Genomic DNA, 25,125 nt, shown 5'->3' on the forward strand with positions numbered 1-25,125 from the left:
AGCTTTTCCAACTCTAAACACAAGTCCTGATTTTTCCATTCCCGGAAATCTCACTGAACTCTTTTTAGCAACAGGCAAGACCTCGGACCCTAAATAAATATAAGTACATTTGCCATAATTCCCCTGCATGTTTCTGTTACCCGCTCTTCTCTGGACTACCACATTTTAAATAATTAAAAACCACGTGTTCACATAATTTCTTAGCCCCATACACACAGGTCCACCACAAACAGATTTCTTAAGTGAGATCTTTTGTGAGCACTAAGGGATCTTTAAATTCAACACACACACACACACACCACTGTTTTTGCTGCACTGAGCATTGGGTAGAGGCGGATGGATTATTTATGAACGGTGATTTTTCCTGTTTTGCTTCTCTCACTTTCTCTCCAGGAGATACTGGATTTTAGGCCCTCATACAGTACTAACAGCACAGATTTGCACTGAAGATTAGCTGTCCCGAGGTGTTCCCTTGGGAGGGCGAGCACATGTGGACCTTCTCTTGGCCCGGACTTCAAAACCAAAGCCCACGGTCTACAGAGAATGTGGAAGAGCGTGGATGCTCTGGTTCAAGTCTGGATCTGACTGTGAGGCCAAGGGGATCAAGTGGCTTGAGAAAGGTCAGCCGGCTCGTTGGTCATGCTGGGTGAGGTGGCCAGACCGCCCTGCGCTGTCCTTTTCCACGTGTGACTTTCTTACGACCAGCCTTAGAAATGGCGGGTCCTTAACACTGCAGTGTCTTGAATTTTACGAATATCTTCAGTCATTTCGTCCTGGGGCAGGTTGAGTCCAGAGGGCGAAAGAGCTGGGGATTTTCTTAGTCAAAGTAAGCAGTGGCTATATAAAATAAGATGAATTTTCTCAAGAGGCTTACTTGAGGGTAACTCTTAAAAAAGCAGACAGCTCAGAAGTGTACTGTGTGTCTTTTAGGAAAGGTATATTTTCTTTAAAGGTATATTGCAGGACAGCTGAATCTATGAGCTGGAATTCTGTCTTCACAGGCGCCCAGAGGCTGGCTCACCACTCAGGCCAGAAGAACAGGGGCCTGTTCCGTCCTCCACTCCGCCCTCTGGCTCAAGTTTGATTCTGTCTAATGAAGTTGAGCTGATCAACTTGGGTACAAGGTCCTCCTGTAGGTAAAGCTCTGCAGAGACAACTGTAACCATTAAATCTGGTGAGATGTGATTTTTCTCCACACATTTTTTTCTTCCTCATCCCGTCTGATAAAACAGGGATCCTGACCCAGTCATGCCCTGAGGGAGAACGTCTGGTGGGGAAAATAGGCTGTCTTTTGCTCAAGGACTCCTTCCCCTCTTCCTTTTCTGGAACATTCTGGGGTGTAGAATGATGTCTTCATACAACTTTGTATAAATCATCTCTAAAAATGCCTCCACTTCACAGAACTCAAAACCAGATGGAACTCTTGGGGTCCTGGATTCTTATGGGGGCAGAACAAGACAGTGTGTGCACCCCCTGCAGCTTGGGTTTGTTGAGTTCCCAAGGGCATGAAGGTATAGTGTCTCCAGGCCTGGCATTCTGGCGTGATCTGTGTTTCTGGCCCCACAATAGGACACATCCTTGGGCCCACTGCCTTTCTCATTTGTTTGCTGGTTTCCTGAGGACAGAATCACCTCAGGTATCAAACAGGTCATACCCAGGGGCTGGAGAAGAGTGCCGAGCTCGGGTCTCACCCCTGTAAGGCGTTATCCCCTCTGGTGACTATAGTCCTAATGAAAAGGGCTCATTGCCTTTCTTATGCTTTGAAACTGTTCTGAAAAGTACAAGTACGTTTTGCAATAGGCTAATGCACTACTTTAAGTCTATAAAACTGCAGTGCGAGTCTCTGACAGAGCGGCCTACTGGAACAGCAGACCCAGCGTGGCTGCTTGGGGCAGCGCAACCCGGTTCGTCTTTCTGCTTGCTTGCCTGCGGGACTGGTGGAGGTGGGAGGCAGATAAACCCAAGGACGCTTGCTTGGAGGCGCAGCTGCCGCTCCGAGTGACGCCTCCGTCATCTGTAGCTCCGGGCTGCTATCCTGAGTCACCGTGCTACCGCAGGGCAATGGCTAAAGTCCGAAGCCTGTGTGCGGGTGCTCCGGCTGCCTGCTGAGACTTGGAGAAGGTTTCCCATCAGCACCGGGGGTTTTCTGAAGTGGCCGATGGGAGCCACTCCAAGGGTCTCAAGTAAAGGAGACCCGTTTAAGAGCAGGCACACTGGCTCAGGTGATCCCAGAGGGCACCGTGGCCTATTTACTTCTGTTTCATCATCACACGGAAACATGGGCATTTGCTGATCTGCCAGCGGTCGAGGAGAACATGATCCTTTCCTTGTCAGCCACGGGCACGGCTCAACGTGTCCTGGGAGGCAGCTTGGGGCCCCGCTGGCACCAGGGACTCCGTCTTGGGTGCAGGGAGGGTGGCATGTGTGGGCCTGTAACGTCTGGCTCAGCTGTGCTGGAGGAAGGGACTGGCTGACCTCCTGAGAGCACGGCACCCCAGGGCACACACAGAAGTAACCCCAGTGGTGTTCTCACTCCCCCACGCTTGTCCAGGCTGCAGATGGCCTGGCAGCCCTCTAAAGGCAAGGTGAGGACATGGCCTCCTCCAGGGTGCCCTGGACGTGGGGGGGTACCTCATGGGTCGGGGACACTTCATTTTTCACAAGCTGTGAAAAGGTACATTTTAAGAAGTCTCTTCAAAGGCAATATGTATAGTCAACTAACATCCTAAGATAAAGGAGGGAGACGGAAACAGATTGCCTCATGTGTGTGAGCATATGAAGGAGAAAATTCAATATTTTGCTTAGGGCTTATTTGACAATACAACATTCACATTTTCCCTTTTTGTTTTGTTTTGTTTTTTTAAGATTTTATTTATTTATTTGAGAGAGAGAGAGAGCGAGAGCACAAGCAGAGGGAGCAGCAGAGGCAGAAGGAGAAGCAGGCTCCCGACTGAGCAGGAAGCCCGACATGGGGCTCGATCCCTGGACCCTGAGATCATGACCTGAGCCAAGGGCAGATGCTTCACTGACTGAGGCACCCAAGTGCCCCTACATTTTTTTGGCTTTTTAAAATGAGGGCTTGAATTACTTTATCGCTTCAATTTTACTGGAGCAGGGACCCAAAGTGACATGCCTATGGGGTCAGGGACCATCTGTGAGGGATGGAAGTAAGGCCAGGTGTGGGAATGGGGCAGAGAGAGGAGTCCGTGTCCATCTAAAATGAGCAGCTACTGCTGCGTCCCGCACTTTCTTTCATGAGGAAAACTGATGTTGCCATATCTATTTTTTTTTGAAAGAGCAGAAATTAAGATTTTTAATGCACGATCTCCTGCATTTTAAACGCTGCCCACTTTCACAATAGTTAAGATTTGCTGAGAGCTGGCCATCAATCTGAATGCTTTAGAGGTACCCACAAGTGGATTTCTCAAAACCACATTTTCTATCGAGATAAAAGTCAGGCACAGCGAGCAAGGTGGGTACATCGGCTCTACTCTGCACGCCCAACTCCTGTGCTCGCGGAGCGGACCTGGTTGGACTTCCTCAGCTCCAGGATGCCTGGGACATGGACCACGGCCATCCAATCAAACACGGGAACCCTGTCCTCCTTGCTGGCGATTGGTCTGTGCATTCTAGCGGCAGCCAATGGGTGCACAGCACTCCCAGGGCCACGGTAATTGGTTCAGAACGCTCACTCATGCAGGCGTTTGGGTTAAGAGCAACCTATACGTTTCATTGTGGCTCAACCGACTGCGACACCCAGGCACCCATAAATGTTGTTTTTAATCGCAACTAAAAAAAGAAAAACCCTACACACGGACTCAGCAGTTTATGCAGCCGACTGAGAAGGCCCTGCGTGGGTTGAGCAAAGCCTGAGGCTGCCAGGCCTCGGAGGAGAGCCTGGCCCGTCTGCCACCCAGCCCCTGACCTCGTTGGTTAACGCGTGGGCCCCATTTCCTCGAAGCCCTCCCAGTGCGGGAAAAACCGGTGATAACACGGTAACTTTGACTGTAGATAGAATTCATTACATTAGACCTGCGTGAATAACACTAATTTCAGGAGCAATATTTAGAAGTGGTTATGCCTAAAACATCTTCACAGCAGTAATATGCACACAGAAGGTGGAGGGAAAGCGAGAGGATGTGTTGTGTTTGTTAGGAATTATCTCCAAAGCCCTGGTATTTCTGAGGCAGCTAAGAGACTAGACAGGTTTGGTGTGTGTGTGTGTGTGTGTGTGCGCGCATGCACGTGTATGCACACTCACTAATGCCTAAAAGATTCAGGTGAAAGCTGATGGGTGTGTGGGGACAGTGGAGGAGGAAAAGGATCAGGGACATTTTATTTGGGGACGGTGGAGAAAACTGGAGCCCCAGCTCCTGTGTGGTGGGAATGTCTCCTGTCCCGCCTTCAAAGGTGCTATTTGGAAACAAGGACAGGGGTGTGATTGAGCTGCAGATACTCCATGGAGAGGATGAAATTCAAAGCTGGGGGAGAGACAGGACACGCATGCAACGGTGGCCCACTGGTGGCATTGGGACAGCATGGGCCATGGTCTGCTTTGGGCAAACTGGGCACAGCTGGACAGAGAGGCAGCGAGGCCAAGCCTGGGCACTACCCTGCCTCCTGCTGTGGGCACAGCTCAGACTCCGCAGCCTGTGTTGTACCCCCAGCAAACTCCCAGAGTAAGCAAGGCTGACTGGGCTGAGTGGTGTTCCCTCCACATTCCCATGTCCAAGTTCCAACCCAAAGTACCTCAGAATGTGACTGTATGTGGATGAGGCCTTTGAAGAAGTGATTCAGTTAAAACGAGACCCTTAGGGTGGGTCTTGACCCAATATGACTGGTGTCCCCATGAGAAGAGGGAGACACCAGGGTGTGTGCCCACACAGGAAAGACCACCTGCCGGCACAGGGAGGACATGGCTATCTGCAAGCCAAGGGGAGGGACCTCAGGAAACCAACCCTGCCAGCACCCTGACCTTGGGCTCCCAGCCTCCAGCAGGGTGAGGCGTGACTGTCCATTGTTCAGGCGGTCTGACTGTGGGGTTGGGGTGGTGGCCCGAGCAGCCTCAGACACCAGTGTATGAGCTGCTGTGAAGAAAATGCTAAAGCAGTGGGCATTCTAGTACAATCTGTGACCCTGAGGGGCATTGACACGAGGTCGCTGTCTGGATGGTCTCTGGGGTCCTCCAGCTTCCTTCTGTGCTGCCCTCCCCCCGTGATGTTTTTGTTCAGCTCCATCCTTGCTCTCAGCAGTTTTCACAAACACCTCTGCTCTTAGCTCTCGGCCTTTGGGGTGAGCTTCTAGCAAGAGAGACTACCACACCAGTGCAAACAGTAGCTGATGCTGTCTGTCCTCTGCAGACACACAGACAGGCTGCAGCGTTCCAAATCCTGCCTGATGTTAACCTGCTCTTGCTTCTGGCCTCTGACAAATTTCTTGTCACCTCTATGCCTCAGTTTCTCCTTTGTAAAATGGGAATGCTAGCAATAGCACTGCCCTTGACAGCGTTTACGGACAGACAGGCAGGGGGTAGTTCTTTCCTCTCTGGGGAGGGAACCAGCAAAGACCAAAGACCAAGTCTCCTCCGCAGGCCAACCCTGCCAGCCTCTGTGCTGTCAGCATGGGCAGAGGCTCCTTCCCCTGCAGGTGCTTTCTGGCTGGCCAATAGCCAGGGGGGTTCAGGTGTGAGTGCTAAGGACAGATGAGGAATGCAGCTGGAGATCACTCGAGCTGTACGGGATTTCTGTCCTGTCCATAGGTGAGTGCCCATCTTGACCACGAAGAGACCACATTCTCCTTAACTCTTAAGTCAGGCACTGAAGAAGGCCTGGCCTTCCGGGAGGGCTAAGTGGTCAAGGTCACATCCTTGCAGAGCGCACGTGGGGCTGAGCCCGCATGCCGTTCTGACCTCAGGTATCTGAAGAGTGGGTGCCTGGTGGATGAATGAATGGACAGAAGGGCAAACAGACACAGAGGGACAGACTGAGATGCAGATAGAGATAAATACTAACACACACACCAGCCATGTCTACTATGTTCCTGTTTGGATCCCGTCATCACACCAGCAACAGTGAGCGGGGCTGCATGTCGGAGCCCAGGCTCTCCTCAGCTCTGTGATCCTGGGCAAGTCACCACACTTTTCTGGCCTTCCCTTACCTTCTTTGTAAACAGAGGGGGTTCAGCCCTATGAGCACAGTCCCTGAAGTCGGCTCTGAAACTCAAGATTGGCATAAACTTAAAGCCCTGATGATTGTTACTTGTAACTTTGTTTCCATTTTCCCTACCACTGTCCAATGATGGGATAATCAGGGCTCCCCCTGGTGGTTGAAATAAGCGGGGACAGACACCTGTGGCCCCAGAAGCTCCATCCTGGCCATTAAGCCCCCCATTGGCTGCTTGCTAACCTAGGGGAGACAGGTGGGGAGAGCAGGTGGCTGGCCCCTGAAAGCAGCCAGTGCCTCCCTCGCCTCCCCTGAGATGGGCGGCTGGACTCCTTGGGGCTAAAATTCACCGGGTGTGTGGCTTCATGCACACACTCATGCGGCTCGCAGGAGGAAATTACACAGTGGAGAGCAATCTTTTTGTTTCCTCTTGAAAATGTAGATAGAGGAGACATAGTTCAGCGGCACCTGTGTGCATGAGAGTGTGTGTATTGACATTTCCCAGATAATGCATTCAAACTACCGCTTTGACTAAGAGTGTTGTGACTGGTTTTCCCTCCTGTCAGATCAATATGTAACTAACGCTATTGTGGACGTCATCAGTTCCAACACTTGATGCTCTACGTTTTAACAATTACCTAATTAAGTATAGGAGAGCTTTGCTTCTCAATTGACTTAGGATTTTGGCTATTAAATATCATATTTTGTTAGCTTTTTTCCCATTAGATTTACAGAACTGTTGTAAGGTTCTCTGAGTAGTTAAGTATATGATGTTTCATTTGTACACACACACACACACACACACACACACACACATACACACAGATTAAAAACTACCACAGAGGGACACGGGGAAGCCGGGAGGCTGCTGGGTGTTTACTGTCTCGGTTGTGTCAATGTTCACAGGCGTATACAAGTTTCTGTGTGTGTGTGCCAATTACATGTTGGTAAAACTGTTGAAAAATAAAACATAAAAACTACAAAATCTCATCAACTTTCTTCCTCTGCTTCAACTTGCCGTATTCAATGGAGACTTACTGGAAATTCAATGGAGTTTCGCTACTAGAGACTAAAAATCTCAATTCTAAAACCATTTACTGTTCTTTTATATTCACCGAACTTAATGAACCGTCTTCACACATAGCTTATCTGTCACTGACTTGGGAGCCCCCGCCCTCAGCACACCCTGGTCGTCAGCAGGGTACTGCTCTGTCCTTATTCATGTGACATCAGCAATGAGAGGGACAGGAAAGGGGCTGGCACCCCACCGAGGCAAGCGCTGCCTTCCAGCACTTCCCCTGCTGGCTGTGTCAATGCTGTGCCTGCAGGGGCCGACCTGGGGCTTGCCTGCGTCAGAGAAGATGGGACAGAGAAACACAACTGAGAATGAGGTTGGAAATCCAACACTGCAGGGATTGGGCAGAAACGTCAATGAGAGAAACGGGCTGGAGGTACAAATGCTCTTTACTCCCACCAAAAACGACATTGCTCATTTTTCCTGAGATGGCAGCTCTATGGGTTTGTGCTTCATCTGTCCACTTTGGTCCACACACAATATGGATTCTGAGTGCAAGACACAAACACGTTCCCGTCTATTCCCTTATGGTAAAACAGCAGCCAGAGACTAATGAAAAATCAAAGGATCCCCAGGGTGGTGGGGCTGTGCAGAGGATGGGGTGTGCAGTGCGGGGCGAGCTTCCAGCCTTGAAAGAAGGGGAGACAGTGCAGAAGGAAGGCTCTTGACACATTCCAGAGGCAACAGAATTTTCGGGCAAATCTAACTTGATATTGGCAACTCCACTCATCCATTTTCTCTTTTTAATTTAGAACTTGTGCTATTCTGGAAGTCTTTATATTCCTCATTTACCAGTTCTTATTCACTCAAAACATGGGAAGATATGTGTTCTCATCAATGCTAGTTCTTCACGCGCCAAAGAAAAAGGGTGATGCACACCGGTCACTGTGTTCTGATTTAGGTTATATGATTGGGTATCCACCCCTCCCCCCCCAACCCCACTTTACTCCCTAAAGGCTGGACAGTGCATTTATTGCCCTGGAAACAACGTAGCCAGTCTAAATAACCTCAGAACCTTTCATCTCTTGTCACTTTTTTCTTTACTGAGGGAGATGGGAAGATACAACCTCCTGACATTTACACAGCTTCACCCTTAGTAATAAAAATTTATTATTTTCTTAGGAAAGAAAGAGAAAGGTTATAGAAAGTCTTGAAGGGCAAAATAAACACAGAAAGTGAAGATAAATGTAATCTCACAGTTTCCAGTGAAGAGTTTTGGGTAGAAGGGTTACCAATTCTGTGTTTGTATTGGTAACAAATGAAGCATGGGAACTACAAAATAAACCACAAATAAGCCGCAGAGAGCTCCAGGACTCGTTGCTTTGAAGACTGGGACCTTCGTCTTCACTGAAGCGTTTGAAGTTTGCTCGTTGTTGTTTTACCATGGTGACTATTAAGGGCCAAAACAATTTTGAGTTTTTCTCCTGATCCACATTCCTTGGATATGAATGATGAAGTAGTTAAAACACACGGACGCGCGCGCACACACACACACACACACACTCACTACTCAGAGGGGACAGAAGTGCGCCCTGCGTGGATTAACTCCTGCAGGATGTAGAATTGGCTGACTCAAGACACCTTCCATATCTGAGTGCAAGGCCCTCACCTCCTCTTATCCGTTTGGAAGAGGTAATCCTGTTTCTATCACAGAAATGTGTATTTTGTGACAGAAAATGTTAGTCCAGACGTGGACATGTTTTGAATCCGAGTCCTTCACACATAGAAGTGGTGAATACACAGTATCAAGTTACGCACCCAAATCAACGAGAAAACTGTGATGGTGGGCAGTCGGTAAGCATCACCATGCAGGTGCAATGTGTGAGCGAGTATCATGGGAGCTAAAATAAAATACCAGTGAGTAAACTCTGTTAAGATTTCCCAAACTGTTTCATTTGCAAATAGGAACATTTACTTATAATTAAATAATTTTAGAATCTTCATAAATAGGACTGCATGAAATTGCAGCATGTCCCATTATGCATCACTGATATTGTCTGTGATGAAAACAGAAGGATTTATCCCAGTTGTTTTTGAAAAATAGCATAGAGCTAATTATTCTTTCACCTTCGCACTTGCTACAGAACTCCTACTCCTGAGGGGCTCCTCTGTCAACCAGCAGGTATATGAGCTAGTCGCCAGGTCTGCTTGATCTGTGTCTCTGCTTAGAAAATGGGAACAGCCTCAAATTTATTTTCTTTTACTGTAACTCTTGATAGCATGTGTTGCAATATGGACCAGAGACACAGTTTTCCTGCTGACTTCTAGGGAGAATGAATAACCCCCAGGAGGGTTGGGTTCTGAGGTGAACCAGAAAGGAAAACCTCTCTGAAATGCAAACACCTGGAATAAAAATGTTTCGCTGAGTTAATCTGATACCTAGAAGATTCTAATGCTGGCTAATCCAGTGTCATGACATATGTAGATATTGAAATCCCGGTCATGGAATTGCCCTGAATTTCCCCCAGCTGTGTATCAGGCCATCATGGTGAAAGAGAGCCCTGAGGTAAAATAAAAAATCCATGTCTTTGGCTAACTTCGTGGCCGATTCTATTTGCCATGTGAATTGGAGTAGCTCTATTGAGTTTGTTCCCCACGTCCACACGTCCACATCTATGTCCTCTTATTTTCAGTAGAGTTTGACATATGTTTCTTTATATTTTATTCTTCATAACCAATAATTCTATGAGTAATATCACCTTTCCCTGGTCTCCTTTCTTAAGATTTTCGACTGCTCGTTTTCTTCAGCATAATAGCTACTTCTCACACAAATGCTCATTGTTGTAATTATATACAATCTTCTACAATCTTAATATCTGGGTGATAAATCTTGATGCTTTCCCCCAACATTTAGGTAAACATTACCTTTTCTTGTTTAGACTTTGCCCGCTTAATGATTTGAGGTCAAGTGATTGCTACTTATCAGACAAAAGTTCTTTATTTCAATGCAAAAAAAGAAAAAACACACACACACAACAAACAAAACAAAGACACTAACTTGTTCTCTCTTTCCTTGTGAGTAATTTCTGTAACTTTCTGGGCTTTTTTCCACCAATACATGGCACTAGATTGGTTCTACATACCTCTAGCTATTTATTTCTGTAAGCTCTAGCTTGTATTTCTTAATTATTAATACCAGTATCAGCTGTGATCATTCCTACCTTAATCATCACTAATAGTTTGATTGTGATCAACCAGACGACAGTCATACAAGTAAAAAACACTCACTGATTCTTTTTTCTTACTTTGAGCAATAACATTTGAAAAAATCTGTTGGAGAGAAACACGATAAGCCTCTCCAGTTCAAGTGCATCTCTGCACAAAGATCAAAGTGGATCAAATCAAGCAAGTCGTTCTCCATAAACCCTGAATCTTAACACGATCGTTCCCACCTGCTCTGTCTTAGGACTGCCGAGGGGACTCATTCTCAATAACTGGGTAGGTTTTCTCAAGATGAGAAAGGGATCTTGCACTCCAGAAAGAGAAGGCGACACACCCATGAGGACACGGTCATCGTGCCCTCGAACGTCTTTACCGCTTGGGCAAGCCTCCAGACTAGTGTTTATCCAATGGAATCATCATTACTTCTTTTCATGTGCATGGGGAGCCACAGGTAAGTGAAATCCAAGGGCAGAGGCCATGTGCTCTTCACTGTACTAGCCCTCAATGTTGGCACAATGCCTAGCCTCAAGCAAGTTCTCAATGTTTGGTGAATAAATGGGTCAATGGCTGAATGCATAATTAACAGATGAAGCGAGACACATCCTCTTTCCTCTGTTTTCTTCTCGTAAACTGTCTACATGGCAGAGAACACAGCAATAGGAAAATATGAGAAACATTTAAAAAAAGTTGTGTACTATGTATCCCTAGATGTATGTACACGTGTGTGTATGTGTGTAGATACGTGTGTGTGAATATGTGTATATGTGTGTGTTTATGCGTGTATGTGTGTGTTGTGAGTTCCTACAGATTATATATATAATTCATGTATTTTAGGCACTTAGGTTTTACCAAGTAGACAGAATATTTCAGGTGTATCTAAATTGACTACACTGGTCACTCTGTGGACACAATCTACTTTAAATGGAGAAGATATTCTGCAACTGAGTATCAAATAAGAAAAATATGAATTAATAATGAATCAGAATAAAGCAAGGTCCTAATCAATGAAAGGGTAATTTTGGATAGGGCAAGGTCATCAACCTAGAATCTGCACAAAGTTTTACCTCCTATGAGGAAATGTGAACGTCGGTCACACAAGTCTCTGTTGTTTATGCATTTATACGTAAATTCTAGGGAAAGTAGACCACGGCGGTACAAATGAGCCCCTTCATGCCAACAGGTGGAAGAATAGAAGAATAGGAGTCAGGCTAGCAGAGGCAAAGGGAAAGTCAGAGGTACGGAGCTCCAGGAAGGGCCATCCATCAGAAGCGCTTGGCATGAGTAGGGAATGATGCGCAGCAGTAAACTGTGGGGGAAATAAATGGCAACATATGAACACAAACTGGCAAAGTGAACATCGCCATCATCATTCACCTTCCAGCCCCTGGAGATTTAACGCCTCCAAGACAGTGATGTCTCGGCTGCGTCTTATGATTATTATTTCTTCTGTTTCCTCCTCGTCTTTGTGGATGTCAGTTGTTAAAAAGGTCTACTGATCCAACATACACAGTTCTGTCCCTTGGAAGAACCGGATCATAAGCAGCACTGAGCTCACTGTTGTCTTTTAGGCTGTCAAATACAATTATTCGGATTTGCTACAACCTTAAAGACCTTGCAGGCAGAGATGCTGGCCAGTAGGTAGGCAAAGCCAGTAGTGAGTATTTGGCAAAAAGTCCAAGTTACTTGCAGAGCTCCAGGGGAAAACAGATAATGTTGTTTCATGATGCTGTCCATGGGAGACAAATCCATCCTGACCTTGATAATGCCGTTCCTGAGCAGGGCTCAGGCATCAACCGAGAAAATATGGATTGATTTGCTGAGTTGGAGAAAGATCTCACCCACACATGCGTGTTGAGATCTACTGTTCTGAAGGAGCAAACCCTTTCAGGAGGCTTCTCAGTGGGGGACTGACCCATTTGAGAAAGGGCCATTCCATGCAAGTAGCTTAAGCCTGTGAGGGTCTCAGGGATAGGGCTTAAGATACAAAAGGGCTGTGTCTGAATTCACATCATCTCAGACAAATCCTAAAACAATAATCTAGAAGACTAGTGTCACCTGGGGAAGGCTTCATTCCTATTCTACTCACTCTTGAACTAATAATGATATTTAACAACAATCCCAAAAAATCAAGCTGTATTCATTACTTATGCGAAGAACTTAAATTTGCATGAGTTCAGAAAGAAGTTCCTCATATATTTTGATGTTAAAAAAAAAAAAAAAAGGGTTTCCTAACCTGACTTCATGCTACAAGTTGAAGCTTCAAGAGACCCAGAGATCCGTTGAGACTATTTGTGCCAGCACAGGGCTTGGCAAACAGCTTGCGAAAACCAAAGATAAATTTGCTGTCAGTATTCCTACTTCAATTAGCTATTCCTTTGCAGGGGTAGATTGGTAAATGGTTAGGAACCTGCTCTCAGGAAAAAATAAAAGGGACAGATAGATCCATCAATCAATAGATTGGTGGATAAAGTTTTACTGATATAAAGCATGGATAGCACAAAATTTACAAGTGATAACAAAATATACAATACTCTTTGTCGTAGATTCTTTTTGTTTTTAAACAGTGGGATTTATTTATTTATTTTAAAGATTTTATTTATTTATGAGAGAGACAGAGCAGGGGTAGGAGCTGAGGGAGAGGGACAAGCAGACTCCGTGCTGAGTGCCAAGCCTGACGTGGGGCTTGAACTCACCCTGAGATCACGACCTGAGCTGAAATCAAGAGTCAGATGCTGAACTGACTGAACCACCCAGACGCCCCTCTTTGTTGTAAATTCTATATAACCCTCAGTTCCCTTAACCCTCTATGGTTGATTTCCAGCTATGGGTGCCAGTCGCTGACTGTGGCATTGGGAAAAGGATCTGCAGTAGCACAATATTATGTAGTATTTTCACTATCACAAAATTATTGAATCACATTGATTCAATATATGTATATAACCTCAAAAACCCAGAAATAGTAACATGTCGTAAAGTCATTAGGAAGTGATGAAGCTTCAATATTTGCTGTATTTTTTGTATTATTTGTTAGCTTACATAATTGACCTTTTAATAATTGTCCTATTTAGCAATTGGCTTGCAAAATTTCCGAGATTTCAAAAGTCCGTTCTCACTAGCTGGTGTGAGCTGGGTCCAGCCCGCACCTGTTGCACTGACTTGTCACTAACTTCTTCAATTCTCTCTCAGGTCAGGGAGATAGCAGCTAATAAATAAAGCACTGAAAAATAATTAGCGAAGGGAAGTAAGCTCAGGGGAGTTTTAAAAATGCTATCCATAGCCCCATCGTGATTCTCACCGCTTTGCTTCTAAGTAGCATTCCGTCTTCAGCTCATGCTGGGTGGATTTCACGGTTTTCAAGGTACAATAACAACAGGCTAAAGATCCCGTTCCATTTTTTTTTCCAATGCGCTTCTGAGTAGGGACAGGCTTTGCTCCCACAATCACCAGTTTCCTTCTGTTTGCTCACTACCCACTTCCTGTTTTCCTGGATGCTTGCCCTTTCCCATGGCAGCGGGAGTGGCTGTGTGGCCAGCTCTCCTGCCCTGGGAAGGAAAGCGGCAAACACACACCAGAGCAGGGCAAGAGTGCTTCCTGGGCTCGCTCTGAGGGCCACACACCTGCCAGGCTTCAAGGGTCCTTCCACCACAAACAAGACTCCCAGAACTGTGTTTGTGTCACAAGCTTGAAGATTAACTGCTTTGTTTTGAGACAGCAAAGTGGGTAATTTTGGTTTGGATTTTAGAGTTCGGTGTTAGGTGACTTTAAAGAAAGGACTGGTCTCCGTTGAGGGGTGTCAGCAAAATTCTTGCCTATCTTTTCCTGCTCTCTGCTCTGTGCTCAGGCAAGTTCACGGCTGATCACAGAGCCAGAGCCTTTAGCCAGCGTCTGGCCCAGAGTGTGCGGATTTGATTACAGCCATTTGCCAGTAAACCACAGAGCTGTGCCCAACGCACTCCTAGATTCTCGGTTCTTCTGCTGAGTCACTGTGCCTAAAATATGAATTACGATTATGATGATTATTATGAATTTTATATGAGGCAAACTCAAATGACTCTTTCTAATTGAAAATGGCTAGCTAATTTCTCTCATTTTATTTCCCTATTTTAGAATTAACTCAAAATTCTTTAGAATGGGCTACTTAACCACAGATTGAAAAACAACCACCTACAAACTGCCATGGTGTTGCTAGTGGTGCTGTGACTGGACAGGTCATTTAGATCAGGGGACAGGGACCCATTTTTCCTGCCCATCATCCCAGTGATGTATAGCCAAGGGAAGACTGATTTACTCAAACCTATCATAGGAAAATGTCTAAAAAAAGGACAGTCATTGAATGGTTTAATTGTAAAAATATAAAGCCCATTGAGGACCTGTAATTAGAACTCTATATGCATTGATCCTTAAATCTCCAGGGTCTTCTCATTGGAATGCGTAAGGGATGACTTGTTAATGGCCCAATCAAAACCAGCTCTGCAAACCTTGGAAACACACAACTCAATGCAACTAGTGACATACACTCCATCATGGTCATTCACAATGAAGGTTAAACTGAAATCCAATGTCAGCAGAAAGCAAGCTGATTAGAAAGTTGCAGGGGAAAAAAAAATCCATGTGCACATGTATACTGGCTTAGACATGCACCCAAAGCGCACCTATGTGCATGATCAGATGTGGACAGGTTAGTAGGAAAGCTTAGTCATATGAAACAAAGGGAGTTCAGAAGCCTGACCTGGAAGCCCGATTCCACTGTTACTATAATTATACTCATGGTGGCCTTTGTGCCATAAGGCTTTGAGACGCGACACAGCTCACACATTTTCCTCCTACGTGTGCAATAAGTATATACCAACTCAGAGTCCTCAGGCCCTTCTGGCCATGGCTGCCAGGAAGAGCTGACAGCAGGACCCAGGGGAGAGGAGCCCCACTTCTGCCCTGGGGGGTGGCAGAGAGCAAGTCCATGAGCTCTGGGCACACGTACCTCACACTGGCCCCCAACTGACTTGGAAAAGGCTGCGTTCTGTCCACTCCGTCATCCCCACTGGCACACGGTCCTCTCTCTGCACCCACTCACAACATGCTCCAGACGGCAACTAACCCCAGGACTGCGACCCGAGTATTGTAGGGGACACCGTGGGCTGTTCACACAGCCTGCATTCCCTGTGTTTCCAGTTCACAGAGCTCCAGTGTTGACCAGTGACTTCCACACATCAGAGGGACTTGATCCTGTCCCCAGCTGTTCGGATGGGCTTCGATCACCTTGGGTCACTCCACTCCCACCAGAGACTGGCGAAGCATATCACCCAACGTGGTCAGTGACACATAACAGAAACTGCAGTTGCGGGTGTCTGGGAAAGGTCCCTATGCAACCACTGGAAAGGATAATCTCTCTTCCTCCTCTGAAAATTCCAGTGTCTGGATGTGGCGCACAGAGCAGCCAGCGCCCCCTCAGTACCAGCCCGAAGAGGAGGTCGACCCCAAAGCCTATGTCCCTGGTGACAACCTTAGGCTTCACTGAAGTCCGTCCTGCTCTGGGATTCCGGTTCCGGGAGATGAGGGGTTCCCCAACTGTGGAGGTAGCTTTGAGAGGGGGTTCTCTTATTTTCAGCCTGTATTGTGATCCATTGCTACAGAACACATTACCTCAAGATGCAAAGGCTTAAGACAATAAGCATGAATTATCTCACAGTTTCTGTGTCACAGCTTGGATGGCTGCCTCTGAGTCTAGGTCTCTCATAGGGCTGCAATGAGGTGCCCTGGGCCGTGGTCCCCACTACAGGCTTTGCGATGTTAGTCACTCTAGTGGTACCCAACACACAACCAAAGGTGTCCTAATGTGTAGGTCAGAGAGCAGGAAATGAGTAAGAAAGAAGGGGAGGCTAGGATGCTGAATATAACTGAGATCCTCACATCTTTCTCAAGTATGACCACAGCAAGGGTTTGACACAATGCTGACCCTGTGGAGAGTATCCCATAGACAGAGCTGAGCTGGCATGGAAACACAGCTCTGTTCGATGAGGCTGAATGGAAGAGCATGTTTCGTTGGGATTTGATCCCTGACGATTGACAGTGAGACATATTCTGGTATATTCTGCTATTGAGTATATGCTGTGTGTCAGGCATCACTTTGACTAATGGATACAAACACGAATAAGACTCGAAGGGCCTCCAAATAGCTTGAACCAGTGTGCGTAATACAGCATGGAGCGTTAAGAGTAAACGCCTCGATGGGGAGGAGTCTGGACAGGAGGCGTGGTAGGATGGGTTCCTGAGACCCTGGCAGGGTGTGTGCCTGGAACACGCAGAGAGTTCACATCCGTCTGATGTCCAGGCTGGGTCTACCCAGGGGAGATGGAGGATGGTCTGTGTACAGGGGGCCTGTTCAGTCACATACACACATTAGCGGAGGGTCACTCTATCTCTTCTGCCTACAAACCATTCGTTGGTTCAAAAAGAGTGCAGGGGTCGCAGATAAATGCTGCTCTGACCTAGAACACACGGTCTTCTCCGTTCAGCTTTGTTGCAGGTGAACATGGTTTTCGTGGCCATGTGTCAAGTATCAGTAACACCTTCAGCATGAAGACGGGAAATGAGGCATCTGTGCTTGGGCTCAGGGCCTGACGTCCAGCGAGTTCTAAGGTCAGCCAGGGAAGGCTGGTGGTGGAAGGGAATGTTGGCAGCAGCAAAGGGAGATATACCAGCAAAGCATGAGGACAGGGGCTGCACCAAGGTCCTACGGAGGTCAGGGTCAGGGCGAGGGAAAATGGCTGCAACAGGAAGTTCTGGAGAGACATCAGAATGAAGGGTGGAGCTGTGTTCGACCCATTACTCATCTCCCTGCACCTCCTTCATCTGTGTACAGACCAGCACTCATCAGCACTTTCATCCTTTTTATCCATGAGGTTGGCTGAGCTCACAGTTTTCAACAAAACGCATGTTTCCTCTTTTTAACAACCTGAGTGGACTCTACCATCTGTTGGAGAAATAACAAGGGTTGTGCAAAGCCAAAGATGTCCCCATGGGAGTTTCTGGCATGGTGGAGAGAATTACAGGGGGTGGACAGAGCAGAGACTGAGGGTTGAGATGCCCTAATGAGAGTTCCTGCTGAACCTATCCTGCGATAAGACCCTGGGCCAGTGATGTAAGTCCTTTTAACTCAGTTTCTCCCAGTGACAGAACCTAACCACTGCGCTGGGGTGGGGACTGAGTGAGATGTCACGTGTGACATACCTTGTGGACCACCCAGCAGGTACTCAGGGTCAGTCTCCACCAGAACCACACCATTTCTTTCACAAGGAACACAGGCCTAACACCGAACTCAGGAGGAGATGTACAAGTGTGTGTGGCTGGCATGAAAACATCTCCACCGAGCTTCCTTCTACACAGCCACGAAGAGCCAGGAGCCTGATGGGAAGGTGGGACTGTACACGCCAGCAAGGGGCCCAAGTTCACATCCGGCAGTTACGTGCCAGCAGCCTGTGGCTCCCTTGCGGCAGGTGGAAGGAACACCCAGCTTTCAACATCTTGTGGACAGGTGACAACAAAGGACTTGTTTTCCTTCACTGCTCTGAAGTCCTGAACCAAAGAAGGCAGGTCGCTTTCTGCCTGCTTGGGCAAGAGATCTGGTTTTCAGTGCTGCAAAAAATGGTCAGGAAAGTTCTGTGCGTTAGGGAAAATAGAAGCTCCAAGTTGGCTGCATTCAGTGCGGGTGCAGGAGCAGCCAGGAGGCAGGAGCAGGGAGCGGGAGGAGGAGGAGGCTTTGCGGAGCCCCAGCTCCCTACCTCAACAGGGTCCTCCTCCCCCCCATGCCTTCTACTCTGGCATTTCCGTGGGTGCATGAGAGGGGAAGAGAAGGGGAGAGAAGAGGAGGGAATTATGACTGGAGGGCCAAGGAGAGTCTGATGACGTGTCCGGGGCAATGAATGCATGGGGAGAATACCATGGGCCCGGGAGGTGTCAGGGATGGAACCATGAAGCAAGAAGATGGGGAACCTCATCCTTTGTCTGTTGCCCGGTTCCATTCTCTCTAAGGGAAGGGGGGGAAATGACTTCACAGCACCGTAGAGACCCAGCGGAAGCTCTCCTACCAAGCCTGATGCCGGCCTTCGGAAGCAGCCCTCCCCAGTCTTGTCTGCCAGTCTCCCCAGCAGATGCCACACACTGATGGTGCCCCCCAAGGGCAGGGAGGCCCAGGAGGAAGTGGGGATCTGCAGGTTAGCATCCATTCAGGCGTGGCCAAGTGTGCGAGGCCTGGCTGTCCCATCCATGCAGGTCCCACATCTACTGGTCTTGCCACCATCCCCTAATTGCTGTTCAGCTTTGCTGTTTTCCCTCCCCCCTCACTGAGCTACATCCTCAGAAGAATTCTGGGTGTGAGGACAGCAGCCACAGAGTTGGCCACCGAAGCTCATGGGCCTGAGACCCACTCTTCAGAGATGGAACAGCTCCAGAGCTGTCTACACCTCGGCTGTTATCTTTCAGACCGAGATGTCTAATCCTTCACTTTTCAATACCCTGGAGACATTATCTGCTTCCAGAAGCATGTCCAACGTCAAGATGATCAAACGTATTTGAAGGGCAGAAAGGAAGTATTTGTCAGAAAAGACGGAATGATCAGGATTAGTTTTCCTACAGTAGTATAGATAAGTAATCCGACAATTATCTTCTTTACACAGAAGCTAGCAGCCAGCTAATCACCATTTCCAAAGAAGACAGAAAGAGATCCAGGGGTCCGATGTCAGAAAAGTATGAACTTCCTAGCCAGAGGCCGCAGTCAGTCATGGACCTTGGCTGTTCACTGGGCGGAGTGCAGAGTGGCAGGGCACGGTCGAGAATGTGGTCCAGGACTGTGTCCCTTTATAACGAAGCATTGCGGCCACACGGAGGCATCCTCAAAGGGGCCAGCACAGGCTTGCTGTGCCAATGATGCCATCAGAACACACATGGTTAAATATATAAAATGATTACCCCTCAGGAGGCAGGAGTGCTATACACAGTATTTATGGAAGTCCAAAAGAAATCTCAGGAAACAACGAAGACAGCCCTGTCTCAGCCAGGGTGTGACAAGAAGCAGACAACAGTGAGACTTTAATTCTGGCTATTTCTAGATGGAACTCAAACTGTTTCCTCTTCTGCTGCCTCAGTTTCCCTGAGAAAGGTAGCACTCCTACTGCTTGGTCGCTGACTGTTTGATTCAAAGGTTCTCATTCATAAGTCCCCCCAGGCCTTGAACATGGCTCTCCTCTGCACTCACGGCTTGTTGGAGTGAGCTCACCAACAAAATCCCGTAATTGCTGAGCTGGACTGCATGGGCTCTTGCTATCTGCAGACACTCTGAGGTTAGCTCTAATTCGAGGAACACTAGCTCCTAGCTGACGGTCTTCACCCACACAGTGCGATTTTGGCTGAGGTCTCACCGCAGTGTGAATGATTAATGAGTTAAGTCATTCTTTATGGGCACCTGCATGGCATTCCGAGAGCATTCACTGTTAAATCGGACACACTGCATCGAGCATTTATAAAGAACAGCTGGAGAGGAACGTCACATGCACCCCAAGGCAAGAATGGAAAGTCTGGAAACCCAGTCCTGACATCGGTGAGCAGAGAGATGGGCAGTCAACATATACGGGAAAGAAAACAAGAAGCACGTACGTGTGGATCTCAGGTCCGAGGCCTCGGAGCCAGCACTCTCCCCAGGAAAGCCGAGAGGCTCCGCCACGTCTGTGTCAGGAGGAGGGTAGGGCGGGGGTGGGGGGAGCACTAACTGGGGGGGCCCCCGAGCAGAGCCTCTGGGAGGCTTTTGTGGCACCTGCCGTCCAACACCTACATGGAATCAATGGGGGTGACTTCAGAAGGTTAAGCCCAAAGACTGTCTGCCCTCCCACAGACGGCAGGCGGCCGTCACTCACCCGGGCATCAAAAATAACCTCATGGCACCAAATCCAGCCACACCCGGCACGGAATCCAACCACACCCAGCACCAAATCCAGCCTCATGGCACCAAATCCAGCCACACCCGGCGCCAGATCTGACCACACTTGGTACCAAATCCAACAGCACTCAGTACCAGAGTCAACCTCACTACGCATCAAATCCAACCACACCTGCCATGAAGTCCAGCCACACCCGGTATCAAATCCAACCACACTTGGTACCAAATTGAGACTCACTAGGCACCAAATCCGACCACACCTGGTATCAAAGTCAACCTCGCTGTGTACCAAATTCAACCACACCTGCCAACAAATCCAGCCATGCCTGGTATCCAAATTCAAGCTCACTAGGCATCAAATCCGGCCTCACTCACACTTTAACATTTCACACACACAGTGTCTTCTCCTTGAGCCACTCTGAAAACACCTACTTGTTTGCAATCTGTTTCTGGCAGGCACAACTACTCCCAAATGCCGGGCTTGAAATTCTTCTTAAAAGTCCCCTCGGCAGCTCTGTCGCGTTAAAAGGAACTCCTTTTGCACATGTTAGTTTTTACTAGGGATTTTTTTTTTTTTTTTTAGCTTCCTCTTGTTATCTTTATCTGTTAACTACTATGGATTCAATCCCCACTGATGCAGCTGACCTTTTCAAGCCCATTTAGATCAGCAATCTGTTCCATGGTTTAGGGTGAGAATTTTCAAACTTATTTTGAAGAGGGTCCCGACTTGGAGAGTTAGGGGTGGCGTCCCTGCTCTACCTGACCTCTGGAACCCTCGAGGCAGCGCCCTTCTGCTCTGTTGACATGGGGGGGGGGCATTTGCCATTTTATATGAAAATGACTGTCTTCTGCTAATAAGATTTTTGATGGTCAATGACTTACTATAACAAAGCCATAGAAATCACTTGTGCCATAAGTCACACTTCCCAGTATTTCTTTTAAAAACACGTTCTTCGAGCTTTTATGTTTAGACTCGTGTAGTAACTAATAGATTCTGTGCCTCATGCCCGCCTCCAGATTATTAATAAATAAATATCGAGAAAGATAATTTATTCATCAAGAGACATATCCACTTACTCCTTCTCTTGGCTGCAGTTCTCTAGATGTGGGAGAACCGTGATGTCTCCATGGCTAGACATCATTTGTCACCACAAAGTGCGAAGAAGCCACAAGCAGTCCGGGTGAGCATTGTCTCGTTGGCCCATGGGACGCATCCCCAAGGGCGAGGCATGTGGGAAGAACAGGCTTTGTCCTGGAAGCTTTTCTCTACCGGAAGGCTTACTTTTTGTTTGCCAAGGAACTTGGGTCCGACCCAAATCCATCCAATACTATTTTAGTGCAATTTCCAAATTTTCCCCCTCTTATATCTAGGTGTCTGAATAGAAAGATGGTCGTTTGTGTGGGTGTGTGGACAGGGTCAACTTTTCACATTTGTATCTGTTCACGTAAAGCCTAGACTTGGGTTAAAAGTTCTGCTTGTGGTATTGCTAGCGTACTATTACTTCATGGGGATCGCTGATGGGGATGGAAGTCTCCCTTAAAACTGTCACCAAGACCTCTACCATTCTCCTGACCTCACAAAGTATTCGAGGTCACTGTCAGCCATAAGGGAGCTCTGGCTTCCTTCTCAATCACAAACCAAAGTTGATGGATGAGAGAGAGAGACTAGTAGTGAATTACTACCGTCCATACCTCCTCCCTGCAACATGCTCTTTTGAGAAGGACTTGTCCGTACAATTTTCAGTTTCCAAACACCCAACTTCCTCTCCTGAACACCCTTGGGCACTGGCTGCCTGCCCGCACCCTGGCCAGGTTCTCCAAGTGTGGGGACGGGGTGGGGGGGGGCAGCAGTCAGTCCTTCACAGCTGATCGGGAGGCCCTCCCTCGGTCTGAAATGGGCTGTCTGGCCTGGCGGCTGGCACGACTCAGCCACATCCACACCAGCCCCTAAAGTGGATGCTTCCTCCAGTTGCAAGCAGGAACCGTAAATCTGAGGGCTGTCATCCCTTTAGCACAAGAGTGGACGAGAGCTCAGGAGGGAGAACGGGGGTCTTGCCACAGAAAAGGAGATGACAGGGTTTATTTTGAGGAGCTGCTGATCATGGGTTCTGTAAATCTGGTAGTATTTTCCTCTGGTAAAGAGGATGAACTCGCATGAAATGATTGTTCCTTAGGATAATCACTCCCCTGGCAGTGAAATGCTGAGACATTAACAGGGAGGTGTTGACTAGGGGAAAAAAAGGCTGACACACAGCCAAGCAGCTCATATTAGAGTTTCGGACACTGACAATGCAAGCGCATTGGGAGTCTGCCTTTTGGGGGCCACATTCCTACACAGATGAAATTACAAACACGGGCTGGCTTAAAATTGAATGAACCATCCCCAGCTTGTGGATCTAGAGACCCCTGCCACTTCTCTCTCCACCTGTAACATGAGGAGGTGGCATTTAATGATCTAATAGGTCTCCTGCTCACAGATATTATGGTTCCATCCTCTTTCCCTTCGGTTTGTTGTTCCCAAAAATATCAGGGTGTTTGTAACATATATATAAGTGGAGGTCAATTTCAAACAGGGTGGTCAAGAAATTAAGGAACTATCGTCAACTGATCTATAAATCTCCTGGGACTAGAGGTCTTTCAAAACAGCCTGCACAGTCGTCATCCTAAGAACACATGTCCTTCCATCAGGGAGACACACACATGCGCGCACTCAGCCATCTGGCTCCGCTCCTCTCCTCCCGAGCACCCTCAGCCATCCTCCGCCCTTTCCCCACTCGCCCCTGCCTGCATGCCTGCAGGATGCCTGGAAAATATGCCTGTCAGATACTAAGTGAACTCGCGAGTGTTTATTTCCAGACTTTCTTTCCTTAGCGTATTTTCTGAGTTAGTGCCATTGTGGAGCACGCAACTGCAAGAGTTAATAGCAGTGCCAAAATCCCACGCAAGACGAGGCTCAGAGGCGTGCAGACGGCAGCGCCGTGCACTCACCTGTGGCACTCTTCCTGTTCTCCTCCCTGTCCTGTGTGCGAGAGGGCACCAGGGGGCTTGGCGGCGGGGGCTGCGGCGTTGGGGGCTGCGGCGTCGGGGGCTGAGGCATTGGGGGGGCTGGCGCCCGCCTCTTCTTTTTCTGTAGGTCAATCTGGGACCCCAGGGATACCTGGGAAGCACAAAGAAAGGTGACAGTCAGTGTCAGGGCGGCTCTGTTAGGGAGTGGGGTGCATGTGGGATGCAGAACTCAGAGAAGCTGGTCCGTGGGACGTTGGCAGATTGCCAGGTTCCTTTCTGGGGTCCAGTGGCAGGTGGCGGATACCCTGGTATGACAGTGTGCCACGTGGCCCAGGAGTGGCCTCAAGGTGGCTCACGGATGCTCACAGACATCCTAAGACCCCTCTGAGCCAGGGGAGCTAGGGCTCTGCCACAAATTGCCAAGGGATTTCAGGCCAGTCAGGGGAATTAGTAACTTCCTCTCAGCATAAATATGAGAAAGGGGACCCTTCACCTTTCGTTAAATGCAAAATAGAACTATTCCTTCTAGAAACTTGACCAAGGGCCGCCATGACATGCACCCATGCAAGGGGAGAACAGAAGGGGGCAGCTCAGGGCTCACTGTGCCCGGAATTCCTCTTGCTCCCTTGCCCCTGCATGTTCCCAAGCAGCCAGGACTAGTCACTGTCCACAGACAGGACACCCATGCACCAGATTTACAATGACGTTTGTCAGCCTGTGACTCACGGCATCAGCCTATGGGACGTCAAGCTCCCGTCCACGCAGAAACCCCGCTCCCACCGAAGACTTGCATCAATGACAAATTCACAGCTTCAAAAGGCTGCATGAAGACTGCATATTCTCCTCCCTTCCTCACTAAGGTGTTTCATCCGTTCATTCTCATCAGTGGAAATTTGTTGAAAGAGCCCTGCATTTGAACGTGTACAGTGTGTGCGACTAGGAAAACCATTGTACTCTGCTGGGTCCCTGCTCTCAGGGAGCCCACAGCGGAGCCCCTGCCTGGGGTCCAAACAGTCCCTGATGGCTCAAGAGCTCATTGTGGGAGGGCTGTCTACCAAACCCACCCCACTGTGGATCTGTTCCACCCCTGCTGCTCCCTGGTTTAGGAACGCAGGCTCCCAGCATGTGTGCAGAACTGGGCACATACCCCGTTTCCATGGGGGCCACTTCCTCTTCTGGGCTGGGCCTGGAGTTTCCCGTGTGTGTACGTGTATGTGTAGTGAGTCTCCTTTTAAATTCTCCTCAGTAATACACATTTATTGCAAAATAAGTTATATTTAAAAATTATATAAACAAAAGAAAGAAGAAAAGCACTTTGTTAACACTTGGATTCTAACTACTAACAGTTGGCATACATTTTTCTGGTCTTTTTCTTTTTTTCCTTCTTTTTAAGGATTTTATTTATTTATTTGGGGGAGAGAGAGAGAGAGAGAGGGCGAACACAAGCGGGGCGGCAGCAGACAGAGGGAAAAGCAGGGTTCCTGTTGAGCAGGGAGCCCGATGCAGGACTCGATCCCAGGACCCCGAGATAATGACATGAGCTGAAGGCAGACACCCAACAGACTAAGCCATCCAGGTGTCCCTGGTTTTTACTTTTTCTCTGAACTTGGTAAGTGATTTGTTTTCTAACTTTTTCTTCTGGGTTTCCTGGAAATGGCTTTTCCTTGACTCGGTGTTTTTTCTCCCTTGTTTCCCGGATCCCAGGCCTTTTTTAAAAATTGACTTCCTCATTAGAGTGGGACTCAGTCTCTGTTAGCTTTCTGAGGCAAGATGTACGTGAGGTGAAACTAGGA

The 25,125-nt window shown here is 47.9% G+C and overlaps 1 protein-coding gene across 2 annotated transcripts in view; it reads right to left on the reverse strand.

Moving 5' to 3' along the window:
• Positions 1 to 25,125, reverse strand: part of COBL (cordon-bleu WH2 repeat protein) — a 264,098-nt gene that overhangs the window by 45,846 nt on the left and 193,127 nt on the right. The window contains exons 7-8 of one of the 2 annotated variants that reach the window (XM_040644519.1): positions 23,315 to 23,483; positions 20,047 to 20,217 (exon numbers count right to left, since the gene is read on the reverse strand). In XM_040644519.1, the coding sequence (XP_040500453.1) occupies positions 20,047 to 20,217; positions 23,315 to 23,483 (340 nt within the window). Of the gene's footprint in view, positions 1 to 8,322; positions 11,705 to 20,046; positions 20,218 to 23,314; positions 23,484 to 25,125 lie in introns of those variants that run through there. The other variant, XM_040644518.1, reaches the window with a different exon arrangement.

This window comes from Ursus maritimus, unplaced genomic scaffold (assembly GCF_017311325.1).
Source record: "Ursus maritimus isolate PB19 unplaced genomic scaffold, ASM1731132v1 scaffold_3, whole genome shotgun sequence".
In the NCBI taxonomy this organism is placed as follows: Eukaryota; Metazoa; Chordata; class Mammalia; order Carnivora; family Ursidae; genus Ursus; species Ursus maritimus.